The sequence below is a fragment of the Ursus maritimus genome, unplaced genomic scaffold (genome assembly GCF_017311325.1).
Source record: "Ursus maritimus isolate PB19 unplaced genomic scaffold, ASM1731132v1 scaffold_28, whole genome shotgun sequence".
In the NCBI taxonomy this organism is placed as follows: Eukaryota; Metazoa; Chordata; class Mammalia; order Carnivora; family Ursidae; genus Ursus; species Ursus maritimus.
Genome location: NW_024425341.1, coordinates 6422552 through 6442738, shown reverse-complemented (window position 1 = coordinate 6442738; position 20187 = coordinate 6422552). Strand labels below are relative to the sequence as shown.

Sequence of the window (20187 nt, the reverse complement as noted above, 5' to 3'; positions counted from 1 at the left end):
GAAGGGGCGGGGGGCTGCGGCCTCAGCCCCTTGGCAGCCCATGAAGGGAAGTGACACAATGAGGAATGTGTTTCCCTCTGCCCGTTCCCCGCGTGGGGGTGGGAGGCAGAGCCCTGAGAATGGCCAGACCCCAACCGGGGCCAGGGGGCACATGCTGGAACAGCACCAGAGGGGGTGCTGGGAGAGCGGGGAACCAAAACGGGTGCCGGCAGGAGGGGCACCCCAGGGCAGGCGGGGCGCTCCCCACCTTCCTGTCCATCTCCAGTCTCCATGCTGCATGAGTATCTAGTGTCTGCGTTCTTGCACGTTCCCTGCTGGGTCACCACCAGCACGCCTGGGTATGGACGCCATCCCTCCTCTAGGAAGCTGGCCCCTTCTGGTGGCCTTCTCTTCTCTCTCAAGGAACTCGGGGTTATGGAGGCCAAGTCCTTGGTATGAGAGTGTTTCATTTCTCTCCCTCTCTTTCTCTCTCTCTCTCTCTCTGGGTGTTTTTGTCCCCAGCTGGGACTGGCTGTGCAAAAACAGGCCCCCTGGTGGGATGGCACCTCCCCATCCTGGACACCCATTTCCTCTCCCAGAGCTGGGAGTGACTAGTTAACCCCCTCCTGCCCATTTTCCAGACATGTCCCTGAGACTTTGGCAGGCAGGGTCAGGTGCCCCACATGTTGGCCTGGGCTGGAGGGTCACAGGGCCTTGGAAAACAGTTTAACCCCAGATATCTCTGTAGTCTCCTCCTTCCTGTACAGGCTCTTTCCAACAGGTTGGTTATTCCAAGAATCCCCCATGCCAGCCCCCTGCCTCCTAAGCCCCTGGGTGGAGAGCAGAGAGCAAGCAAGGAGGCTGCAGCCACCGTCCCAGGGGCCAGGAGGGGAGGCAGGCGGGCCGAGCAGGGAGGCTTCCTGGTACGTTGCTGTGTGGGGCTGCAAGCGTGCTGCTTGGGCTCAGGAAGGACTCAGGTGGTCCTTGAGTAGTTGGGTGAGTGGCCAGCTGGTGGCCTAAGCCCCTCTTCCAGTGGCTGTGCTCAGGAAGCAGAGGATGGGAGGTCACCCAGTGGGCCAGCACTCATCTTGGTCCTTCGTGGTCCCAGAAGGCTGCCAGTCTGGCCTTGAGCTGGGGCCCGGTGGGCACCAGTGGGTCCCCAACGGGCAGGAACTGCCCCTTCAGCTCTGCCCCCGCCACCGCTGGGGTGGTGGGGGATGAAAGGAAGGAGGGTTGCCGTCTGGTCATGTGGTTGCGTTTGAGCAACCAGATCCTGGGACAGATGCTGCTCTGATGACTCACGTGCACTTCACGCCTCCGGGTGGGAGGCCCTGGGCCCCCTGGAGCCCTGGGGGGACCCCACCTTCTTCTATTGGACCTGCCGGAGCTCAGCCCAGACATGGCATTTCCCTCGCCACCTCCCCTCAGCACTGCGGGCTCCTAGGAGACCCTGGGGGGAAGGCAGGTGAGCAAGCCTTTACCCCCTCAGCCTTGCCTTCCTCATCTGAAGAATGAGGGGCCTCTGAGGGCTTTGCACTTCGGCCCTGGGGCCAGAGACCCAGGTCAGCCTCCAGGCAGTCATTAGCCGCAAGACCTGTTTCCTCAGCTGTCAGCTGGCGAGCAGCATGGACAGACAGCTATGGCAATACCTCCCCCAGGGCTGGGCTCCAGAAGACCTTACCTTTGTATAGCCATCTACAAAAGACTTAACAGAAAGACTTAAGCACCCATTTTCAAAAGGTTCTCATAGCAGCCCCTGTGAGATCCTTGGCAGCTGGGATTGGGAGCAACATGGGCGAGGCTTCCCGGCTCCTAGTTCGGTGCTGGCTCCACTCCTTGTTTCCACCGGGTTCTACTTCCTCACCCAAGGGGCCCCCATCCCATCTCTTGTCTTCCGTATTCTTCCTGACATCTTTCTGACCAGCACCCTTGCTGGCAGCCGGGGCGGAGGTGGGGGCAGCAAGTGGACCTGAGAGGTGGGGTCCTTCATCCAACCTCCCCACCAGGGCTGAGGGGATTTAGAAGAAAATCCAGTTCCCAGCACTGCTGGTAAAAAGCAGCTTCCCCACCGCAGGGGAGCACGTGGCCCCCAGAGTGGGAGAGGTGTGAGGGCTCCCACTTGCCTCCCACAGGGACCTAAGGAACAATGTCATCAGCACGGTGCAGCCTGGTGCCTTCCTGGGCCTGGGGGAGCTGAAGCGCTTGTGAGTGGCCTGTCTTGCTCCCCAAGCCCTCCCAGCCCTCCCCCGTCCCTGGAGATGGTCCCCTGGATCCCATGACCAACTATCCCTTCTTGTCTCCCCACTCACAGCGCCCCTGTCCCCACAGAGTGTATGGGGGGGCAGATGGGGGAGACACTTCAAGCCCATCTCCTTGTTCGTGCTGCCCCCACACAAGCCCCAGCCACACAGGTGTGTCCCGCACAAGCGGATCCGTGTGCTACCATGTGGCCAGCTTGCTGAGGTTGTGTGTCCCCCCTAGAGATCTCTCCAACAACCGGATTGGCTGTCTCACGTCTGAGACCTTCCAGGGCCTCCCCAGGCTTCTCCGACTGTGAGTGAGGGGCAGTTAGTGGGTAGGTGGGAGGAGGAAGGCTCACCTCGAAGGAGGGGTCGGGAGGAAGGAGGCAGCATGAGACCCTCCTAGGCCCTGCGTTCCCTTCACTCACTCCTCCCTCCTCTGGCCCAGGGAGACCCTAAGATCCCGGCTCACTGTTCCCTGCCCCCTGCAGAAACATATCTGGAAACATCTTCTCCAGTCTGCAACCTGGGGTCTTTGATGAGCTGCCAGCCCTTAAGGTTCTGTGAGTATCTGTTCCCAGCCCAAGGACTCGGAGCCCTGCTTCCTTTCTCTGCCCGGGAAGGACACACCATGTATCATGACCACCGTGGCCGGCCTTACGAGTAGGCAGGACCGGACAACGGCTGAAACCGCCGTGTTTGCCTTCCCACTGTTGCCAGGCTGGTGGTGCGCATGTGCCCCAAGTGTGCCTCTTCCAACCGCAGGCTCTCCCGGGGCTCCATCCCCACGCCAGAGCCCACACTCCCTGTGCTCTACTCTGCGCCCCCTCTCCCCATTCTGCAGGGATCTCGGCACCGAGTACCTGACGTGTGACTGCCGCCTGCGCTGGCTGCTGTCCTGGGCCCGGAATCGCTCCCTGCAGCTGTCGGAGCACACGCTCTGTGTCTACCCCAGAGCCCTACATGCCCAGGCCCTGGGGGGCCTCCAGGAGGCCCAGCTGCGCTGCGGTGAGCACATCCTCAGCCTGCACACCTGGCCCTAGGGCCACTGCTCTGGCTGTAGGCTCCCCGTGCCTGAAGCGTTCCGGGTGGTGAGCGCGGTCTCCAGGGTATGCGTCCTCTCCCTCAGATCCACGGGGGCCTTCTGCAGCCATCAGCCTTCCTAGACTTTCTTTGGGCCCGCTGCTTTATGTTTTCATCTGGTCCCATTCTTGGGGTCACAAGTGTGCCGTGGAAAGGAGCACTTGTATCTGCCCGTCCAAAGCCTGCCTGTTCCCCTCTGTGCTCTCATCTCCAGAGGCTTTCTCCTGCGCCCCCTTTCCCCAGCTCGAGTGGCCCCCAGGCAGAGGGGGCCTGGCCCTACCCCTGCTGGCATCTCCCACCCCAGTACATGAACGCCTCCCCGCCCCTGTCTCCTCCCACAGAAGGGGCCCTGGAGCTGCACACGCACCACCTCATCCCGTCCCTGCGCCAAGTGGTGTTCCAGGGTGACCGACTGCCCTTCCAGTGCTCTGCCAGCTACCTGGGCAATGACACCCGCATCCGCTGGTACCACAACCGGGCCCCCCTGGAGGGTGACGAGCAGGCGGGCATCCTCCTGGCCGAGAGCCTCATCCATGACTGCACCTTCATCACCAGGTATGGGCCCTGCTGCCCCTTACCAGCCCGGGGGTGGGGGAGGCCACAGTACCCATCCCCCCCCCCAAAGGAGCCTGCTCAGACATGTTCTGGAGCGTGTGTTCCTGTGCGTGAGAGCGCACGTGTGTGTTTATGGAAGTCCAGGACTGAGTCATAGATGGTCTGGCTAGGGAAAGTCGACGCCTGGTAGAAGAAAAATGATTTTATCTGACGTTTCTTTAGCGCTTTAACAATGTCTATAGTGACTCTCACCTACGTTATGGCACTGAATCTCTCCAATAGACTTGCAAGGGAGGTATTATTAGCTCCATGATAAAGGTGGGGAAACGGAAGCTCAGGAAAACAATACCGTAAGGCCAATCGGAATTAAAGGAGTATGTACTTGTATCCCTCGCTCCGTTGAAGAGAACGGAACCCCGAAGCCCCTGCCCTACACGGTCTAAGTCAGGGCGCGGCGGGTGTAAGGGGCCAGGGCGCTTAGGGCGGGTGGCGCGGCCGCCGAGAGCGCCTCGCCCAGCCAGCCCTCCCTCCGCCCGCCCGCCCACAGCGAGCTGACCCTGTCTCACATCGGCGTGTGGGCGTCGGGGGAGTGGGAGTGCTCCGTGTCCACGGCCCAGGGCAACGCCAGCAAGAAGGTGGAGATTGTGGTGCTGGAGACCTCTGCCTCCTACTGCCCCGCTGAGCGAGTCGCCAACAACCGCGGGGACTTCAGGTGCGGTGCCCTCGGCCGCCCGGGGCCCAACCACCACCTGGCCACGCCCCCACGCCCCCACGCCCCCACCCCCGCTCCTGCGTCCTCGTTGTCGTTGAACACGGGTTTGGGGGGGGGGCGGAGCTCCCCATCTGCTGCAAGTCCCAGCCCCAAGCCTCACTGTCCCTTGGGTGGTTGTTTCTTTGTCTTGTTTCCTTGCATTAAAGCTTACGAAACTCTCCCACAAGGAGCATCAGATTTTAATATCCCCATGGGCGTCTCAGTGAGGAAGGGCGGGCACTATCCTCCCCAGGGACAGCTGAGAACACTCAGGCCCAGAAAGGGTAAGGGGCTTGAAGTCAGGGCTCCAAGTCTGAACAAACACGGACTCAGAAGGTGGAGCTCAGGAGCCCCTAGAAGGCCAGTCTGAAGCCTCTCTCTGAATCCCTCCCCCAGTCCCAAGGGGTTCAGCATCACAGTTCTCAGGGCAGAGGAGGGACCCTTGCTCTGAGGAGCCTGGGGTATCAGCAGCCTCCTGCCTCTGCCCTCAGGTGGCCTCGAACTCTGGCTGGCATCACGGCCTACCAGTCCTGCCTACAGTACCCCTTCACCTCGGTGCCCCTCAGCGAGGGCGCCCCAGGCACCCGAGCCTCCCGCCGGTGTGACCGAGCTGGCCGCTGGGAGCCAGGGGACTACTCCCACTGTCTGTATACCAACGACATCACCCGGGTGCTCTACACCTTCGTGCTGGTGAGGCCAAGAGAGGAGAGGGGCAGGGGGTATCCCATCAGCTCTGGTGACGGGGAATGGGAAGGGGAGCCCCCTCATGACTGTGGGCTCTGCTGCTCCTCCATTCTGTGGGCGAGAGCAGTGAGGGGCTCTTGCTCCTCTCATCTAGCTTTTCTCCTTCTAGGGCATTCAGATCCCTCCCCCTCCAGGGCCACCCCAAGCATCTTTATTCCCACACTCGGCAAGGGCAGCCTGAAGGGGGAAAACAAGGACAACGTGAGGTCGCCCCGTTATCCTTAGGCCAGTGGTGTTAGAAGTGGGCGGCCTTGAGTCCTGATGAGTTCATTCTTTCCGTGTGCCTCCTGTCTTGATGAGACCCAGCTGGGGGGCTAGACCCCTCTCCCCAGGCACTGTGGCCCTGAGCATCAGCACAGACGAGGGGGCCCCCTAGGGGCAGCCCAGGGGAGAAGGCGCAGACTGGACGATCTTTCTTCCTTCAATTCTCCCAGATGCCCATCAACGCCTCCAACGCGCTGACCCTGGCTCACCAGCTGCGCGTGTACACGGCGGAGGCAGCCAGCTTCTCGGACATGATGGACGTTGTCTATGTGGCTCAGATGATCCAGAAATTTTTGGGTTATGTCGACCAGATCAAAGAGGTGAGATTCAACCCTCTGGGGCCCCTGGAAACCACCCTCCATTTGCTCAAGCTTCTCGTGCCCCAGCGGCTGGGCCCCAAACCCCACTCCTGCTCTCAGTGACTCCCTACCTCCCCCCACCCCCAGCTGGTGGAGGTGATGGTGGACATGGCCAGCAACCTGATGCTGGTGGACGAGCACCTGCTGTGGTTGGCCCAGCGCGAGGACAAGGCCTGCAGTGGCATTGTGGGTGCCCTGGAGCGCATTGGGGGGGCTGCCCTCAGCCCCCATGCCCAGCACATCTCTGTGGTAATATGGATCAGCTGGGAGGGAGCTCCTTGGGGAGCCTAGAGCTGGGAGGGACCTTAGGGTCAACTGGGGCTGGCCCTCGCTTGCCAGGAGGGAAATACTCCTGTCTTTGGCCACCAAGTCCTCCAAGTATGCACCTGCTATGCACCCAGCTTGCGAGAACCCCGAGCATGACTCAGTTGTGTGGAATCCGATTCCGAGTCGTCGGGGGCAGTGCAAAGGAGAGGGAGGGGGCCAGTGATAGGGACAAGTTCTGCAAGACTTCATGGTGGGGAACCAAGTTGTAATGCTAGCCCAATAGAAATAAAAGGGAAGAAGGGCAAAAGGAGTCGAAGGAATGAATAAGAGGAAGCTTGGAAGCAGGGCGACAGCACTGGGATGGAATGAGGACTCATGGGGACCCCTCCCTAAGAAGAGGGTGACATTGCCAATGGTGGGTTGTGAACCACTTAACCACCACTGCAGGCACTTTGAGCAGTGTAAGGAGGTTGGACAAGGACCCTGCTCTGTGGCTTGGTTGGGGCAGAACTAGTATCTGCTAAGAGGCGAGCAAGGTACAAGGTAGGGTGTGAGTGGGAGGAAGGGTCTCAGGAGAAGGTGGCCAGGGGCTGGAGAGACTCCACAGCAGACATATGCTGCCACGCCTTGAAAAGACAGGACTAACGTGTAGGGGGCACAGCCTGAGCCAGTCTGCGGAGGGACTGGGAAGTGGCAGGTGAGAGGCCAAGAGAGAGCCGCTGGACTCAGGTGGGGGGTGACAAGTTCCCTGTCCCTAGAACTCGAGGAACGTGGCACTGGAGGCCTACCTCATCAAGCCACACAGCTACGTGGGGCTGACCTGCACAGCCTTCCAGAGAAGGGAGGCAGGAGCGGCAGGCGTGCGGCCCGGGGGCCCTGGCCAGAACCCCTCTCCGGAGCCCGAGCCCCTGACTGATCAGCAGCTCCGCTTCCGCTGTACCACAGGGAGACCCAGCATTTCTCTGTCGTCTTTCCACATCAAGGTGGGCACCGGGGGAGGGACGTGGGGGCAGACGCGCCTCAACGCAGGTGACTGGTGGGGCTGGGAAGCAGATCCAGAAAAGGGGTTCAGGGGAGGTGGGAGGAGGGGACCGGAAGGCCTCAGAGTCCTAGGGGTTCCCAGATGTCTCTGAGGAACTCCGATGTCCCCCCAGAACAGCGTGGCCCTGGCGTCCATCCAGCTGCCGCCCAGTCTGTTCTCGTCCCTTCCGGCTGCCCTGGCTCCCCCTGTCCCCCCAGACTGCACCCTGCAACTGCTGGTCTTCCGAAATGGCCGCCTCTTCCGCAGCCACGGCAACACTTCCCGCCCTGGAGCCGCTGGGCCTGGCAAGAGGCGCGGTGTGGCCACCCCGGTCATCTTTGCAGGAACCAGTAAGGGACTGAACTCCCCACACAGAGCGCTCCCAAATGTCTGCCTGGTGCCCCTTCCACCTACCCTTCCCTCACCCACAGCGTCCCCTAACCCTGGGGGAGGTGGCTGAGCACAGTGGCCCCTCCCCATTTCCCAGGAGGATAAGGGACAGAGACATCCTCCCAAGGAAGGGACTGCTGGAGAAAAGACTCTGGAAGACATTGGAATTTATACCCCAGATTTGTCGAATTTCAGAAGGGTTACAAACACCACCCCCACCACCCCAGCCCTCTCTTCACCTTCCTCTCCCTCAATAGTACCTTCTGCCTTCCTTTCCCCGACCCCAGCCACCACTCATTTGGCATTTAGAATGGGCCACCTCCCAGTGCTTTATTTTGATTCATCCTTGGGTCACCCCGTGAGACTGACAACCCGGAAGGCAGGGCCCGAAATGGAATCTAACTATTTCCAGAAGCCCAGCACATGCTGTGCCCCCGGGGCGGGGGGGGTTAATGGGACCTCGGCCGTTGTGGTCTTGCTGCTGCTTAATTCTGTAGGGCGAGCCTCCCCACGGCCTCGTCCTACCTGTGTGGACTTCCCTCTCCCCTGCAGGTGGCTGTGGTGTGGGCAACCTGACCGAGCCAGTGGCCATTTCGCTTCGGCATTGGGCTGAGGGGGCTGAACCTGTGGCAGCTTGGTGGAGCCAGGACGGGCCGGGGGGCCCCGGGGGTTGGAGCTCCGAGGGCTGCCAGCTCCGCTCCAGCCAGCCCAATGTCAGCTCTCTGCACTGCCAGCACTTGGGCAATGTGGCCGTGCTCATGGTGAGCGGAATGGGGGCTGGGAGCTCGGGAGAACCAGGCAGCTGGGAACGGGGGTGAGGTGGGGGTGAGGATGGGGCTATTCTGACCACCTGGGGCCACAGAGAACTACAGAAAGGAGAGCAGCCTCGTCGGGCCTCGTGACTGTAGCTTTCATGGGGAAATGCCCCTCTGGTCTTCCCCACACCTTTTCATCTTTCAGGAGACAGGGAGGTCCTGCCTCCACTCATGGAGAGAGATGGATCTGGAACTACCCAGCCTGGTCTTCACATCCTACACTCTCTGAGACCCAGATTGTTAAAGTGGAAAAAAAAAATCTGGGAACATTTCTCCTTTCTGGTCACCCTCGTCACTCACTCCTGTCCAGTTCACCCTCCCTCACCACATTTTGCACCCCACTTTCCCAGATCCTGAGCAGGCATGCAGCTGGATTATAGACAAAAACCTCCCCCTCTTTGGTCATCTCCGATATTTAGGCCGAGAAAAGTCCCCAGAGGGGCAAGAGACGAGGAGGGAGGAACTGGCCAGTGGTCGATTATTAACACTACCAGGGGCTGACTTGCTAAGAGTGGCTGTCTCAGCACTTACGTCTTTGCCCACCTGGATGGACAGGGGCCAAAGCTAAGGACCATAGCTGTCTGGGCTTGAGAAGTAGGGACGGGCCAGGACTCCATGGGGCGGCCTCTACCCCTGGCTTCCTAATACTTCCCCTGTCCTACTCTTTCCAGGAGCTGAGTGCCTTCCCCAGGGAGGTGGGGGGCCCCGGGGCGGGGCTGCACCCCGTCGTGTACCCCTGTACGGCCGTGCTGCTGCTCTGCCTCTTCTCCACCATCATCACCTACATCCTCAGCCACAGGTGGGAGCTCCTGTGGGAAGCGAGGATGTGGAGGGAAGGCTGTGGGTCTCACTGAGTACTGGCCACGTGCTTCTTTCCCAAGGGGGTCCACATGACGTTCCCGGGCTCTTGCCTAGCATTTTATTTGAAGGTCCTAGGGCTGGAAAACACATTTTGGGGGTTAAGCCCTTCCCGCCCTGGGGCCTCTATTACATTCACACACATGCACGCACACAGATATCTGCCTCCCCCTTTGCTGTCCCAATGGCCTTGAGACCCCATGGGCCTGACCTTGGGTGGGTGGCCCATTAATTAAAGACTGTTTCTGGGGCAGCTCCATCCACGTGTCCCGGAAGGGCTGGCACATGCTGCTGAACCTGTGCTTCCACATGGCCATGACCTCCGCCGTCTTTGCAGGAGGCATCACACTCACCAACAACCACATGGTCTGCCAGGCAGTAAGATGGAGAAGGGGCTGGGGTGGGGGTGGGGGGCACTCCAAGATGAGTGATGGCAGCCTAGGCACAGAGTTGGGAGGTGCAGGGGGAAAGAGGAGGACTCATGTTAATATGCCCCAGCTTCACTGTTGAGTCCAGCCCTGCTGGGGGTGGGGGCCATGGAAGTACAGGTGGTAAGAAGTAGAGAAACCAGGAGATGGGTCTTCAAAATGGAGAGTGGGGATCTGCAATGAAGGAGAGGTCAGGGCCAGGGCAGACAGCAATGGCAGGGTTGCGAAAAGTCTCCCGAGTGGGAGAGAAGCGTGGGGTGGAAGGAGCGAGAGTGACAGCAGGAGGACCAGGGTAGAGCTGCGGGTGGGACTGTGGGAGCGGTGGGGGAGTAGCACTATGGACTGGGGCTCTGGCGTGGCTCCAGCAGTAGCCGCCCGGTCCCCCAGCCTCTGTGGCTTGACCCCGCAGGTGGGCATCACTCTGCACTACTCTTCGCTGTCCACACTGCTCTGGATGGGTGTGAAGGCCCGCGTCCTCCACAAGGAGCTCACCTGGAGAGAGCCCCCTCCCCAAGAAGGGGACGCGGCCCCACCCGCGCCCCGCCCCATGCTCCGGTACTTGCCTCCAGCTGTCAGCTTTGCAAGGGTGAAGGGCTCCCAAGGCGGGTGGAGGCCCCCACCATCTGTTCTCCCAGGGTGGAGGCAGGGCAGAGCACTCTCCCAAGACAGAAGAGGCGCAGCCCCAGGTGGCGCCAGGTTGCCCAAGGCCATGGCGTGGGTGCATCCTTAGGGCTTTTCAGGGACGACGAGGCCAGGGAAAGGAGGGACTCCAAGGGGCACTGGGTAGAGATCCTGGAAACCCGCGTGGCACCCTGACTTCTGTACTGTTTCAGGTGAGAGAGCAATTCTGGCCTCTGTCCCTTAGAACAGTCAGTCATGGCCAAGTTCCCTGGGAACCTACTGAGCCTGCAAAAAATTGACAGAATTTTAAGAGGAAGAGGTTGGGACAGAGACCCCGAGTCAAGGTTTCTGAGCATCTGGCCCCAACCCCCTTGGTTCTCCATCTCTCTGACCCCCAAACCCCATTCGTTTCCAGGTTCTATCTGATCGCGGGAGGGATCCCACTCATTATCTGTGGCATCACAGCTGCGGTCAACATCCACAACTACCGGGACCACAGCCCCTAGTAAGCGTCGCTGCCTGCCTGCCCCAGACCTACCCGCCCCGACGCAGGGTGCCTTCTGCTTCACTGGCAGGGGCACCTGCAGGCCCACCCCGCCCGTGACCCAGCCCAAACCCATGCATGTTGCCTAAACCAGTGTCTGCCTTGCCACGCACCATGTGCTATCTCCCCAGCCACCCAGCCACCTGACACGCTCTCCCTCCTCATCCGCTGCCTGTGTCTCCCCTCAGCTGCTGGCTGGTGTGGCGTCCAAGCCTGGGAGCCTTCTACATCCCGGTGGCTTTGATCCTGCTGATCACCTGGATCTATTTCCTGTGTGCAGGGCTGCGCTTGCGGGGTCCTCTGGCACAGAGTCCAAAGGGGGGGACCAGCAGGGTCTCCCTGGAGACAGGGGAGGAGCTGAGGGGTTCCACCAGGCTCAGAAGCAGCGGCCCCCTCCTCAATGACTCAGGTTCCCTTCTGGCTACTGGGAGCGCTGGGGTGGTGACACCAGGGCCCCCGGAGGATGGTGACGGCCTCTATTCTCCGGGAGTCCAGCTGGGGGCGCTGGTGACCACGCATTTCCTGTACCTGGCCATGTGGGCCTGTGGGGCTCTGGCCGTGTCCCAGCGCTGGCTGCCCCGGGTGGTGTGCAGCTGCCTGTACGGGGCGGCGGCCTCCGCCCTGGGACTCTTCGTCTTCACCCACCACTGTGCCCGGCGCGGGACGTCAGGGCCTCCTGGCGTGCTTGCTGCCCCCAGGCCTCGGCCTCCCGCGCCTCACCCCGGGCCGTGCCCGCCGCCCCAGAGGACACTTCGCCCGTATTCGGAGAGGGCCCGCCCTCCCTGAAGTCGTCCCCGAGCGGCAGCAGCGGCCACGCGCCGCCCCTGGGCCCCTGCAAACTCACCAACCTGCAGCTGGCCCAGAGTCAGGTGTGCGAGGCGGGGGTGGTGGCCCGCGGGGAAGGGGAGCTTGAGCCCACAGGCTCCCGGGGCAGCCTGGCTCCCCGCCACCCCAACAACTTGCACCACGGGCGCCGAGCGCACAAGAGTCGGGCCAAGGGGCACCGCGCGGGAGAGGCCGGCGCCAAGAACCGGCTCAAGGCACTGCGCGCGGGCGCGGCGGCCGGGGCGCCCGAGCTGCTGTCCAGCGAGAGCGGCAGCCTGCACAACAGCCCGTCCGACAGCTACCCGGGCAGCAGCCGCAACAGCCCGGGCCTGCAGCTCGAGGGTGAGCCCATGCTCACGCCGTCGGAGGGCAGCGACACGAGCGCCGCGCCGCCCCCCGATGCCGGCCGGCCGGGCCAGCGCCACAGCGCCAGTCGCGACAACCTCAAGGGCGGCGGGGCCGGCGCGCCCGAGCGGGACAGCAAGAGGCGCTCGTACCCGCTCAACGCCGCCAGTCTCAACGGCGCGCCCAAGGGGGCCAAGTACGACGACCTCGGCGGGCCGGGCGCCGACGCGGCCGGAGGCGCCTGCATGAAGACGGGGCTCTGGAAGAGCGAGACCACCGTCTAGGGCGGGGGCGGGCGACGCTGTGGGACACGCCGGCTTCTCCGGGGCCCTCAAAGACGTCCAGCGGTACGTCAGCAGGTTTGAGGGAGAGGTGCCTGGGTCTGCCGCTGGGTACACCGCTTTAGGCCCGGAGGCTGGGGAAAAGGACAGGCGGGAGGCCTGCCACTGCCAAGAGGGCCGTCTCTGGGGTAGCGACGATCCCAGGACTGCGAGCAGGACACATTTCCGTCCCAGCCCACGCTAGTTTTGGCAGTCGACTCGGTGCCGTCCAGGGTAGTGGGGGAAGGTCCTGTCGGCCTGTGGGAGGTGGGCTCCTCCTTAGGTACTCCCCACATCTTATGCGCCCTGCCTCACTGGTGGCCCTCCACCTTATCAGGAAAACACAGATGGGAGTTTGAGAACCGTGTTCTCTCCTCACTGCCCTCTGAAGTCAGCCATCTGTGCCTAGATCCTAGGGCCTCTCCCCCACCCAGCTTTCAGCCAACTAGGGGCCAGTCTAGCAGATGAGCCAGGGGACCGGGACCCACAGGTGCTGCTTTGAAGATAAACTATGCAAGAGAAGGTGAACAGTGTGAAAGGCAGCCCTGGAGATAGTGTTCTAGGGAAAAGGTGCACGATCAGGGACGGCACGTCCCACAGGAGTGGTACACAAACCCTACAGCAGGGCTTTCGAGGTGGTGGCTCGAGACGAAGCCGGGGCCGGCACCTAAGCAGCGGACTCTGCCAGATACCCAGGGGAGATCTGAGGCAAGCAGCGAGGACTGCTTAGACTTGGAGCGGAAGCAATCATGCCCTAAACCGGGCCCTGTAAACAGTGCTCTGAAGAGAGGCGCCACCACAAGGCCACAGATGGTGCTGGAGAAGCACTTACAGTTCAGTTACAAGACCCACGGCCCCAGTCTCCACCTACCAACACGAAGGGACTGAGCAAGAGCACTTCCCTGCCTCCATGAGGCCATACGTAAGAACCATTACAAGAATCTGATCTCTAGCTCCAGGTTAGGGAGAAACGTCTAAACATTGAACCGGCTTCCTGCCTCACAAAAGCCAAGCTGAATCCCCCAGGGCAGCAGGTAGGGTCCCTGCAGCTCATGTGGGGCCTGTGCCTTCACTACTTTTAAACACCAGCACCCAGATTTCCCCCAACCTAAAAAGCAACCACCAGCCTTTTATTACAGGACCCAATGAAAAGTGGAGGGAAAGCTGAGCCTGGTGAAGAGGAACAGGAAAACCAGACCTGGTCCAGGTCCCCTCTCAGTGTCCCTGTCCCCATAGTCTGATCACCAAGGCAAAAGACAAAAGGGAGGGGAGAAAACCCACACACCTTGGGATGAATCCTGTTATTTATGCTTGCTGCACAGACAATATTAGACCAGAAAAAAAAAAAAAAAAAAAGCTTCGTATTATTCTTCCACAATGCTGGCTGCTGTTTACGTACCCTGCCAATGCCTTAGCACTGGAGAGCTTTCTGCAATACGCTGGGGAAAAGGGAGGGAGGGGATGAAAAGTGCCAAAGAAAACATGTTTTTAAAAGCTCGGGTTTTATACAATAGAATGTTTTCTAGCAGATGCCTCTTGTTTTAATATATTAAAATTTTGCAAAGCCCTTTGAGCTATGTAACTTTAGTCCACCCACGGTCCTTTTCTTATGAGGTAGAGGATTTTATGACCCCGTACACGAGAACCGGCCAACGCCTGTGGATGGACACAGGGCCAAGAGCTGCCCAGTTCCCATCCTCTGAGGGCTGATACCACTTGAAATGGCAACCCAACCGCTCCACACCAGCAGGGAGGGCCCATGAGGCCCGCAGCAGCAGTGTGTCCAGTCCAAACCAGAAGCAAGCCCGACATGCCCCAACCAGTCCAGGAGGAAAGCCATCCCTCATAATATGACTGTGTGCACCTTCCTCTCTGGGACCGTCCCTCTCAGGGACGGGATTCTCTCCAACCCCGTTGTCCCTGCATCACTCCCGACTTCTGCTCCAGGACCCAGGGTCCAATGAACTGCAGAGCCCTTGGTTCCTTTAAATAAGAAGGAAAAACAGAACAAAACACCTCAGGGCTCACACTTATTTCTCTGAATATGACAGGCCTATGATCAAGCTGCTGTCAGAATGGTGGGAGTGCTCCCTGGAGGCACATCAGGGAGGGTTAGAAAGCCCCGTGGCAGCCTGAGCTTTCTGAAAGTCCCGGACTTCCTGAGGGGTACGCAAATACTGCTCTATTTCGCTGTCAGAAATGTCCTCATCTCCGGTGACCGTGGAGATAGGGGGTGGGGGACAGATCCGCTTTGGGGGCTTCAACATGCAAGGTGGGAGGAGAAGGGCAGGACTGGCTGGCCGCTTGCCCTCAGGCAACCTCAAGGAACTACTCGCCGCCACCTCCTCGTTTCCCTGCCCTGGCCCCTGGCCCCGTCCCTGCAGTTCCTTCTCCCCGGCTTCCTGCTCTGCCGTTCCGTCTCGAAAGGCTTTGCGGACCAATGTGCGGCGGTGCTGCAGAAGGTCGCCGATGTGCTTCACCACAGACCGTCTGTCAAGCCCCAGCACCTGCAGCCATGCCAGCTGCTCCGCCATCCGCAGCAGCACAGCCAGCAGCTCCTGCAGGCGGGATGGAGCAGGGCAGGGCAGGTCCACATCCGCCAGTTTACAAAACCGGGCAAGGGAGCATGTCAGACGCGCGGAAGGCTGCAGCGACTGCCAAGCCAGGAAGGTGGCAGCCGTGATGACGGGCAAGGGGTGCCGCCCAGTCACCAGCCACGTCTCGTCTGCCAGCTCCACCAACTGCAGTGTTCGCGATAGCAACTTCTCTTTGTCTTCCACGTATTTGGCTGGCACGGACGGGGAGGCCTGGAACAGTTTGAAGCTGAAAGAACCAAAATGAGGGTCTGGTCTCCATACCTTTGGGGGAGGGGGCTGCTCTGGCAAAGTGAGGAAAAGCAGTCCCCTCGCACCGGGAGGGCTCTTCCCTCCTCTCGGAAGACTCAAGTGCGCTGGGCAGCGCGTTCCTACAGGTGCTGAGAGAAGACCGGTGGAGTCTTCCACCTGTGCGGTGAAGGGCAGGAGAACGCGCAAGGAAGCTCATGTTTGTCAGCACCCCGGTCAGCCATATTCTGAGCGCTTCCCAAATGTTCTTTCGTCTCCTCTACACCCCATTATATGCGCTTATAGTTAAAAAAAAACCAGCCCAGAGTCATCCAGCTAGCAAGTAACTGAGCAAACCCAGCGCCACTGGACACTGACAGCCTTTGCTTTCGACCTTATTTTTCAGAAAAAAAAGAAAAGAACACAGCTACTTAGAAAAAGAAAAAGCTTTAGCTTCTAGCTCCAGCCCCATCACTAACATCCTTTCACCCGCATTCACAGATGACCCTGCTGAGGCAGGGCCGTGGCACACAGCCACGCGGGCCACGCACAACGCAAGGGCCGCAACTCAGCAGCCCTGAGCCAAGGCTAACACCTGCTTTGCTATGGCATTAGGCTGCAGTAAGGGCAAAGGGATTTGGAAATGCCAGCAGTTTAGAACTGTGAAACGGATTTAACCTTATGATTACTAGGCACAAGGGAGGGAGAATTCGTTGCTCTCCCAATCCCTTTCGAGGGGCTTTGGTGAAAAAGAGACAGCCAAAGGTCGAAGGAGTCAGGTCTAAGGCGCACCACACCCCAGGGTTCCCAGCGGGCGGTACCTGCTACAGTACGTCTTCACCAGGTCTGCCAAGCACAGCGACGGCACATCCAGCCCCAGGAGCTTCACTATCTGCATGTAGGTGCCGGCGAACACATCCAGATCTGCGTACAACAGGGTGCAGACGGTTCCCATGGTGAGGGGCCAGTTATGCTGCCGGCACGTGACTAAGACGCAGCAGCCAACCAACACCTCCTTCTTCTGCAGCCTGGCAGCACGGATGCCTGCGTGCCGGTGTGCCTGCTGGTAGTAGGCAACGGCCGTGTCCTCAAACGTCGCCGGCAGCTGCAGAACTCGGCAGAGGTCTCTCACTCGGCGGAGACCTGAGAAAGCCCACAGTAGGAGTTAGAGGGGTCACAGGCGCTACTGGGCAGCTCCTAGCAATTTCTGCTAAACTTGCCCCTGACACCAGATGCACGAATAATGCACCTTTCTACGATGACAAGAGTGGCATTTGGTGAGGTCATTCTAAAGGCACAAAAAAATCTGTGGAAAGCGGTCACATTTCAACCCACCATTCTTTGGCGGCTGGCTTGATTCAGAGCCAAGCCAAAGTATGATCTGGGATGCGTGGTTCTACCTCTAACGCAACCCCGACAAACCCAAACTGTAAACTGAGTTCGAACCACCTCCATTCTTTACTTCTAATTACCATCCTCTTCTGCTCTACCTTACACAGTAATGCTGAAAGGAGGAAAAGCAAGAGGATGGGCTGGACCATCGACAGAATTTTCTTTAAGGTCACCGTATCACAAAAGGTTGATTCTCACCTCGTTGCTGGCTGCGACTAACTTGTTCGTTTTCCCCGGTGCTTCGGGAATAAGTTACTTCTGTAAGATAATGGACAACAAACAGCTTGTTTTGCCTTCATTCACCAGATCCCTGGCCTCTCACCACACAAAACTGGGGAGAATTCATCTCATTAGGCTCTGCTCCCTGTCTCACAGTAGGTACCCATTTTTGCACATTAAAAGTCTATCCTGTTTTCTATGTCCACAAGCATTATCAAATACAGAGACTGAGGAAGGTCAGGAATACACTAAAGTGACTTTGAGTGTTCCAAATTTTCAGCCCTCCCCCCTGTATATCCAATCCAGGCAATTCTCCTAACTGCTGACTTAGAGGGCTCCACTGGCCAGGGACTCGGGAAGCAAAGAAAAAGATGTTTTTGCCAATTAGTGCTAAAGACCACTTCGGGGTTAATAATCTGGCCGTATTTGTAAAGAACTGACCCACAACACTTCCGTCACATCCAGACTAGGTAAACTGAGTGGAACTTTCTCTTTGTTTCACTTGGTCAAAGTTTATTATACCTTCTCTCTCTCCATATAAATATATATATGGATGCCAGATACCGTACTAGGTGCTAGAAAAACAAATGAATGGCAGTCCCTGACCTCCCGCAGCTCACTCGGTCACTTTCTCCCGTAGTTTACCGCATACGTGCCAAGAGGGAGCGAAAGGAATCCGAGGACTCTGGCGTCAATCCCTCACCACCCCAGGCTATACCCACGGCCCCGGAAAGGCCGGCACAGTTACCTCGGAGGTTGCCTTCGTCGCTGAAGGTGGTAGTAAGGACCCCCTCGGTGACCACGCAGCCACAGTCTGAGCACACCAGCTGGCTCTGCGAATAGTGCGAGTCTTCCACGAGCTCAGTGGACCCGCAATCGGGGCAGCGGCCTCCGCCCGGCATCTCACAACCCAGAGCCGCGGAAGCTTTCAGGTATCTACTCCTACGTCGGCAACAGCAACAGTGGAGAAGCAGGCACTAGGAGGGGAGCCTTCTAAGCGCTGCACCCTTCTCTTCCGGCCAGAGCAACCACGGTATACGTAGGTGATTCTGTGGGCCTGCTGCGCGTCACTTCCGGTCCGTTTCTCTTTGGGCTCGGGTAGAAACATGAGCTAGGAAAGGAGGTTCCGGGTGCGGACCCCGTCTTCCCGGGTATCTGTGGTCAGTTTGACGGGGTTGAATTTGGGTGAGATTTCTACCTACGTGGACACACGTAACACACGAGAAATTGTTGCTGTTCCCGCAACTCTCCTTTCTGAAATGCTAGGGGAGTCATAGATTCTCCATTTCTCTTAGGTAACAAACGTTGATTTTGGCCATAGTACAGAGTTTGCCTAAAAGGAAGAATATTGTAGTGAGAGAGCAGGAAATTGTGTTCTACTCTCCAGAGCGGCTTTCCCGGGCGAGTTGTTTCCTCTCTTTGCAGTCTATTTTTCTCAACTATAGAGTGAGGGAGTTGAATGAAAATCCAGAGTGGCAAACACAAATGCTTTCAGAGACTAGGCAAGGATTCTCTAAGGGAGGTGGGAGTGAAGGAATATGGGGGTGGTGGGGCTTTGGGCAAACTGGAGGCTTCAAGCAGATTTAGATGTTTTTAAAAGCTGAGCTTTAAGATTCTCCAAGATTCTGGCTCCAAAGTTCCTAACTCGGTACAGTATAGATCAAAGAATCTTGAGCAAAATTGTGCCTCCAGTGATGCTATCACAGAAACCAAGCTTACACATTTAAATTCTGCATGTTATGTTTGAATAAAAACTAAAAGTCACCAAAAGAGAGTATTTTCTAAGTAAATCCTAACTGCACTCATTAAGAATGAAGATTTTAATGCTTGAAAGTTTTAGAATCAGCTATGTCTGAAAAACAAGAACATTGAGTTAACTGACAAGTACCACCAGAAGTCTGTCCCTTATGACTCCAAGAAAGCAGATGGGAGTCAGCAAGTGCCTAAAGTGTGTGTGGAGAATTTGTTTCCCAGGCTGAAAGTGAAGAATTTCAGGTAGGCTCTTGGCATTAGCAGATTTTAGGAACTGTTGTGGGCTCAATTTCAACCTTACATTGGAGGGTTGAGGTTGGAAAGGTAAGGTTCTACTGAGAATAGAAAATGATTGGACAGCTCTATGCAGAATGAATTGAGGAACAGGATGTTTTGTCAGACCTTAACAAATCAGGATACTCCCTTGAGGAATAAGATACAGTTTACAGCTGCCTTCCTTAGAAGACTAATAAATTATGCATTCTAGAGCATTTTCAAAATAAAAAGTGGAGCTTATTAGTCTGAAGAGACAGGTGACACAATGACCATGTACCCAGAGAGTCTTCAGAGGATTTGAGCCTCAAGAAGAACGGGATCTGATCGACAAGGCTGTAGGTGCTTTTGAAACAGCTGTAATCAGTGGTCAGGTACACAGGATTCCCTGAATGCCTAACGAGACTGAGTTCCCTGGACCACAGTGGGGAAGCAGGGCATTTCTGACACAAAGATTGCATTTTGTCTATAATCCAAGCATCAGCTCTCTCTGCTTCAGATGTCACTTACCTCTAGTAGAAAGTGGAAAAGAGGTGCTGTGCCTTACAAGAATTGTCCATTCAGCAGAAGCCCCTCTGGATCACAAGTTCCTCCCCTCTGCTCACAGCTATTCCAGAAACCTCCCCTGCTTTCCTACTGCACAACAGAATTCCCTGCACCTCGGACCTCAGTGAGCTGGCAGGATGCTGTTCCACTGACCAGCTGTTAGTTGACCTGTGAACACAAAGCAGCCCGATTTCCATTTTCTCGTTTTCCACACCAGCATCACGAGACCATCAATGCACCTTGCCAAAGGGTTGAGGAACTTAGGGTGATTGTAATAGAAATGAAAATATGTTTGTAAAATGGGAAATTTCATAAGACTCTCCTCACAGTTCAAGAGGAAAGCATTAAGAAAAACAAGCAAACCAAACCAAAATACCTTCAAAAGCTGTCAGCCCCTTCTTTTCCAGTTTCTGTCCTTGATACCCAAACCTAAAGACACCACGCCTTCCCCAGGAGATTGCTTTCTCAGAGCATAGAACCTCTTCTCCTTTTCAGGGAAGTCCCACCTACTATCACAGGACTTATCACACTGGGGCATTCACTCCCTCCCCCCAACCAAGGGACGCAGTGATCCCCAACAGTCCATTCCCTTACCTTTGAATTACTCGTTCTAGTCCCACCCCACGAGGGGGCGTCAGCACAACAGCTTTGGGTGGGCACTGGCATTCCAAGTCCCCTTTCTTCTAGACTTGCCCACTACTGTGAGGTATGCGATAAGGATTTGCTTGCGGCTACCTAGCAGATAAATATTGAGACACACTTGTCTGCTTGTGA

At 57.8% G+C, this 20187-nt stretch overlaps 2 protein-coding genes across 2 annotated transcripts in view; one reads left to right on the top strand and one right to left on the bottom strand.

Moving 5' to 3' along the window:
* ADGRA2 (adhesion G protein-coupled receptor A2) overlaps nucleotides 1–13976 on the top strand; it is a 34518-nt gene extending 20542 nt beyond the window's left edge. The window contains 18 exon segments of the mRNA XM_040643266.1: nucleotides 2112–2183; nucleotides 2461–2532; nucleotides 2711–2782; nucleotides 3064–3227; nucleotides 3644–3857; nucleotides 4405–4569; nucleotides 5100–5298; nucleotides 5787–5936; nucleotides 6063–6224; nucleotides 7001–7225; nucleotides 7397–7613; nucleotides 8206–8414; nucleotides 9140–9267; nucleotides 9581–9704; nucleotides 10164–10309; nucleotides 10791–10880; nucleotides 11108–11574; nucleotides 11577–13976. Coding sequence (XP_040499200.1) covers nucleotides 2112–2183; nucleotides 2461–2532; nucleotides 2711–2782; nucleotides 3064–3227; nucleotides 3644–3857; nucleotides 4405–4569; nucleotides 5100–5298; nucleotides 5787–5936; nucleotides 6063–6224; nucleotides 7001–7225; nucleotides 7397–7613; nucleotides 8206–8414; nucleotides 9140–9267; nucleotides 9581–9704; nucleotides 10164–10309; nucleotides 10791–10880; nucleotides 11108–11574; nucleotides 11577–12373 — 3673 coding nt within the window. The 3' untranslated portion in view covers nucleotides 12374–13976.
* Nucleotides 13977–14426: 450 nt separating this feature from the next.
* On the bottom strand, nucleotides 14427–18571 carry BRF2 (BRF2 RNA polymerase III transcription initiation factor subunit). Its single transcript, XM_008686593.2, has 4 exons — nucleotides 17591–18571; nucleotides 16822–16881; nucleotides 16053–16374; nucleotides 14427–15232 (listed from the first exon to the last, which is right to left on the bottom strand). The coding sequence occupies exons 1-4, from the start codon at nucleotides 17742–17744 to the stop codon at nucleotides 14512–14514; spliced, it is 1257 nt and encodes a 418-aa protein (XP_008684815.2). The 5' UTR covers nucleotides 17745–18571; the 3' UTR covers nucleotides 14427–14511.
* Between the last annotated feature and the right edge of the window lie 1616 nt (nucleotides 18572–20187).

Excerpts from the sequence above, each read along its gene's own strand:
- BRF2 (XM_008686593.2), bottom strand. The coding sequence starts at position 17,744 with ATGCCGGGCGGAGGCCGCTGCCCCGATTGCGGGTCCACTGAGCTCGTG. Across the intron at positions 16,375-16,821 it reads TAGTCGCAGCCAGCAACGAG|GTCTCCGCCGAGTGAGAGAC; the intron begins GTGAGAATCAAC and ends GGGCTTTCTCAG. Across the intron at positions 15,233-16,052 it reads GTGAAGACGTACTGTAGCAG|CTTCAAACTGTTCCAGGCCT; the intron begins GTACCGCCCGCT and ends TGGTTCTTTCAG.